The sequence below is a fragment of the Trachymyrmex septentrionalis genome, unplaced genomic scaffold (assembly GCF_001594115.1).
Source record: "Trachymyrmex septentrionalis isolate Tsep2-gDNA-1 unplaced genomic scaffold, Tsep1.0 scaffold32, whole genome shotgun sequence".
Lineage (NCBI taxonomy): Eukaryota > Metazoa > Arthropoda > Insecta > Hymenoptera > Formicidae > Trachymyrmex > Trachymyrmex septentrionalis.
The window spans coordinates 3,333,015-3,338,599 of record NW_017305485.1 but is presented as its reverse complement, the minus strand read 5'-3'; the positions used below and the strand labels follow the sequence as shown (position 1 = coordinate 3,338,599).

Sequence of the window (5,585 nt, the reverse complement as noted above, 5' to 3'; positions counted from 1 at the left end):
TTATTAGGGAATGCTAAGTAAATATAAAACGGAGGGCTTAACAACATGCGTCCGTGTCTCAGGAATTAAGTCGCCGCAATCTGTGGAAACAAACGTTGTACTTGAGACTACGTTTGAAACCATTGAAAAGGAAAAAACATCCGATTTGTTGAGACCAGTATGCTGTTTCCCCGTTCCGGACAATACCAACGAAAAGTGCTCTATAAATTTTCCGCCACAGATTAGTGTTATCGTTGATCCACCAAGTCCATCGTTGTCAATTGAGAGTCATCACAAATTTAATTTAGATTATAATTTGGATCCACATGACAAGCAATACAGTGGCAATAGTATGGAAAGACGTAAGACGTTTGATCAATTAAAAAATTATTATGGAAATTATATATGCATATATTTTAATAATTTTTCTAATAATGCAGTAAGCGTGGAGTTACCCAACTCAGGCTTCTCTCCGCAAGCTACACGTCGTATAAGCAGCGGAAGTTTGTTGAAGGCATCAGAAGTTGTATCGTTGATGGCAACTACCGCTCGTTTAGGTGGCTCGAGCGTGAGCTTGCGCCACGAAAGAGCAAAATCTGTAGATAAAACGGAGGACGTGAAGAAACTTCCTATAATAAATCCTTTAGTTCGATTGCCCATGTGGCCAAGTGAGTAAAAATACATTGTTGAAATATGATCTTTCTTATTTTATATAATTATTTACGTGTCTTTTTTGTAAATTCAGATGTAAGTGGAGGAGCTGGTCTCATTAGTCAAGTTTTGTTGGCAAATGCAGACGCTCTATGTGCACCGGTATCGCCATTAATGGATCCAGATGAAACATTGATGTAATTCACACATCTGATATCGTTATGTAATTAGTATATTTGACATATATATAGATATCGCGGAACTTTTTTTTTGTATTACAGGGAAGGCTACTTTGAACGATGTGTCATGAACAATTACTTCGGTATTGGAATAGACGCAAAGATTAGTCTCGATTTTCACAATAAGAGAGAAGAGCATCCCGAGAAATGTCGATCGCGTGCTAAGAATTACATGTGGTACGGTGTCTTGGGCTCTAAAGAGTGGATACAGAAAACTTATAAAAATCTTGAGCAGAGAGTTCAATTGGAGTGCGACGGTCAAAGGATACCATTGCCGTCCTTGCAAGGAATTGTTGTATTAAATATACCAAGGTACTTATGATAATAAATATATCTATATATGATTTTTAACGATCTAAGTTAAAGTTTTAAAAGAGAAGTTTTATTCTTTAATAACAGTTTTATGGGCGGTACAAACTTTTGGGGAGGTACAAAGGAAGGGGATCTATTCTTAGCACCATCGTTTGACGACCGTATATTGGAAGTAGTTGCGGTCTTCGGATCTGTTCAAATGGCTGCTTCGCGGCTCATAAATTTACAGCATCACAGGATAGCTCAGTGCCAAACAGTCCAAATTAATATCTTAGGAGAAGAAGGTGTTCCTATACAAGTCGATGGAGAGGCTTGGATTCAACCACCTGGTGTTATAAAAATTATACACAAGAACCGCATGCAGATGCTTTATAGAAATAGGGTAAGTATCTATCAAGACTCGCAAACTCCTTTGTTGTTTTGTCATTAGTTGTCTACAGCATTGTAGATTTTTAATAACAAATTAATAACAAATTAATAACGAGGTGTGACATCTCATATATACATCTTTAAGACTTGAGTTATAAGACAGTTATTGTGCAAAAGAGTGTAAGTTACTTGTTATTAAAAATCTACAATGCTGCAGACAACTAATAGCAGAACAATAGGAGTTTATGAATCCTAGTATTTGTCGTAATTTTTTAATGGAAAAAATAATTTTAATTTATGTAATCGAAAATATTTTTTGTCTCAGGCACTTGAAACCTCATTGAAAACGTGGGAAGAGAAACAGCGCAGTACATTAAGCGCTCAATCTTCTTCTATGAACAATACATCGCAATCCAGACCACAATTACAACTTTGCAATAAGCCTCCTCAGTTGAACGATGAAGAATTAAATATCCTATTAAGTTTTATTGAAACCGTAACGACTTTGGTCAAGTGGGTAAAACTGCTGATTATATCACATCCGACCCTGGAAAGAGATCTGTACCAAGTAGCCTCGCGAACAGCATACGCGCTTGAACAAGTACATCCCAATGGTAAAATCTTACAAGGGGTAAGTTTGAATTAGAGAATTAGTTAGAAATTTGTTACGATAATCTACTTATTTTTTTAACTTTTCCGATTTGTTAATATAGGTAAGCTTAAGACCTATGATAACGGAGTTGGTATCAAGCGCGCGGCAATTGTACGAAGAATCTTGTGAATTACTGCGCGATAAAGCACATAACTTGGTGAGCGGAGCAAATGTTGTGACTGTAAAATATTAACGCAATGATTAAACTAACAGCTATTTCCTTAACATAGAAATTACGAGAAGATTTAGAAAACAAGTTATCTGTATCTCTAGCTCAAATGGAACAGCAATTACGAAAATGTACCTTTGATGAAGGAGGCACAGGGCTGGTTTACTTGCAAAATATTCCCGCAGACGATCAGGTATAGTTCTTTTTTATAATGCTTAATGCAATGCTGCTTAAAGTCAATTATTTAAAGAGATACGAGTTATGAAATTAACTATTTTTACATTTTTGTCATGTATTTTGCATTGTGATAAAGTTTACATATACACTGAGAAAAAATTTATTAAATTTTAATAAATATTACTTTGAATGGTCCTAGCGGAATATTTATTTACGGTAAATAAATATTTATATAAATGACAAAAAAAAAAGATAGTTTAATCAATGGTTTTTGTATCTAATAAATACATGTTTATTAAATATATTCTAGGAATATTCAAAGAAATATTTATTAAAATTTAATAAATTTTTTTCACAGTGTACATTTTGTAATATTTACCATACATTTAATTGACGGAATACTAATTGAATTTTTAATACTTAATATACAAAAAGTTTATTTTATAAATATTCAAGTATTCGCGCTCACAAACATAATTTAAAGAATTAGATTTATATAGACTCTTAGGGAGGTACAATGAATTTATCTGTTCTATATTTATAGTTGTCCATAATTTTCCACAAGATTATTAAAATCAAGCGAAACACATTGATGATCAAATTAACGATAACGTTATCTTATTCTATTGGTATTCGATATTCCATCTTGCCAGTATATTCCAAAAGAAGATTATATAGAATACTATTCTTGTAAATAAGTTTTGAGAAATGCTAGTTAGTTAGTTGGATAACACAAAGATATGTAATATTATGAAAGCACCTCTCTTTACATACATATTTTACACGAAAATTTACAATCTTTTTTGAGAAAAGTTTACAATTTATTATGCGTAAATGTTGTTTTCAAATGAATTAATACATTATCCTATGCTTTGTTTCGGATTGATTGAGTGCTCAATCCCAGTGCTGGTAATATGCTTTTAAGTATTAATGCTTATGACTTTAGAGAAATAGAATTAGCATTTTAGAGACTTAGTTTTGCGGAACATGATGCTGATTATTTTTGTATACGTTTGTATGTATGTGCGTGCGTGCATGTATTACATCTGCTGAAAGATGGAATTGCATTTAGATTGCCTTTTATTTGTTTATTCTCGCTTGCGGCTCTACTATAGTCCACAGTGAGACAAACATATATTGTGTGATATTTAGCGACGCTGTACTTATCTTCAGTTACGTTAGCCAACGCAACACATCCGAATATGCACTTGAATTATATGCAACTTAACTTTTACTTTTGTTATCGCGCCTCCGGTTTCTCATGATTTCGTGAGAGTTTGTTGCACTGTAACAATGAGAGGGGAACTTTCGTGATTTTATGAGAGATGTATTTTTTAGTGAATGTATATGAATCTTGCTAAAGTACAACAATAAATATATATAATGGAATATCTTATATATATTGTCTCATATATATTGTCTCATTAATGTATACCGAAAGCATATCTACAGTATTTACGCGACTTTGAATCACACTATCGCAAACGACCATAGGCCATTCGAGAGCTACTTTGTATGCCTGACGAATCCATTGTCACGTATAATCCCGAGTGCAAATCTTCACCTGCATATGATTAGCATGTTTCTAACGTATGCGTATAAAATAGCATACCGCTTTACTACTAATCTGACTAACCGTGTACTAACCGACATCTCGAACTCTGGATCTGCAGGGAGATAAAAAAAATCGTCATCGAGGGTTATTTTGGTTGAAGTGTCGTCGCATTGCTGGCAGCGCGGGTCCGGCTCGAGATCTGGTTACTACTTGGGGAGTTCCGGAGGTCTGTGCGTGGTTGGAAAATCTGCGACTGGCAGAATATACGGAGAAATTCATTGCTCATGATATACGAGGTAGAGAACTATTAACCCTAGCTCGTCGAGATCTAAAAGAGTTAGGAATCACAAAGGTTGGACATGTGAAACGTATTTTACAAGCCATCAATGATTTGAACAACTGAGTTCAGGTCATGTAAGATGTTATCCCGAAGAGGGCGTATTCCTTTGTCTCGTTAATTGTATTAACGTTTTAGGGCAAGAAAATATCTATTTTCTATGAATTTATTTCGTTTGTATATTCTTGCTCTAAAACGTTATAATTACAATTCTCGAGTGACATTGTGGGGATTAAATGGAAAGAAATGTTGAAATTTATCTAATGTTTACTGCACGGAAGGAGACCATCTTACTTGTTACTATATAATAAATTCAGCTTTACACTTGTGAGTAGTCTTTGTATGGAAGAAAACCATTTTGCCTGTGTCGAATTCTTTACTAAAATATTGCGTACATGCAAAATGATTTCCTTCCATATGAAGACTACTCACAAGAGCGAAGCTGAATTTGTTATGCATTAACAAATTTTCAGCGCAATTCTGTTTATATATCTGTATATATAGTACAAAATACGTGATTCTAGAATAGGCACTTTCGTCCTTTTAGATATACATTGAAATGTAAAGAAATTTTCTTTAATGTTGCAAATAAGTTGATTTAAATTCGTTAGTGTTTTATACAAGACATTGTATAAAAGACAAAAATAAGTAAGTCGTTGTAAATCTTATTAGTACCCTACCTAGAGTATTAGTATTCCACTATTAGTCTCTATTAGAATCCACTATTAGACGCCTTCAAAGGTCACAAGTAGTTTATCACAAATAGTTCAGATTTATGTTGTAATGTATGTACTCATAATCTTACTTTGCAAACTGGAGATTTTCCATGTCTCTTTTAGATACATATATCAATCTAACCATTTTCAATCTGTAATAAAACTATAAGATATATTGGTCAATTGTTTAAATGTGTTTATATAAGTATGTATGATTTTATGAAATTTTATTGAAAATAATGTTAATCGAAAAAGAGCTATATAATAGGAAGGCATTTACCTGATATATTTTTCTAACAAAAAAAAAGATAACAAGAAAATTCAGAAATAATTTTGATTATTAAATATTGTTAAATATATTATTTCTAATATTTTTAGAAATTTTCAAATAATTCATTATTTAAAAACGCAAATATTTTTAAGCAAAGA

General features: G+C 32.8%; 1 protein-coding gene across 7 annotated transcripts in view; it reads left to right on the top strand.

The window, feature by feature from the left end:
* LOC108750079 (diacylglycerol kinase eta) overlaps nt 1–4,963 on the top strand; it is a 43,873-nt gene extending 38,910 nt beyond the window's left edge. For 3 of the 7 annotated variants that reach the window (XM_018489313.1, XM_018489310.1, XM_018489309.1), the window contains 9 exons: nt 8–341; nt 420–647; nt 725–827; nt 912–1,181; nt 1,269–1,563; nt 1,876–2,181; nt 2,264–2,359; nt 2,433–2,564; nt 4,222–4,962. In XM_018489313.1, coding sequence (XP_018344815.1) covers nt 8–341; nt 420–647; nt 725–827; nt 912–1,181; nt 1,269–1,563; nt 1,876–2,181; nt 2,264–2,359; nt 2,433–2,564; nt 4,222–4,506 — 2,049 coding nt within the window. In that variant the 3' untranslated portion in view covers nt 4,507–4,962. Of the gene's footprint in view, nt 1–7; nt 342–419; nt 648–724; nt 828–911; nt 1,182–1,268; nt 1,564–1,875; nt 2,182–2,263; nt 2,360–2,432; nt 2,565–4,221 lie in introns of all 7 variants that reach the window. The other 4 variants (XM_018489311.1, XM_018489312.1, XM_018489314.1 and 1 more) reach the window with 4 other exon arrangements.
* The last annotated feature ends 622 nt before the right edge of the window (nt 4,964–5,585 follow it).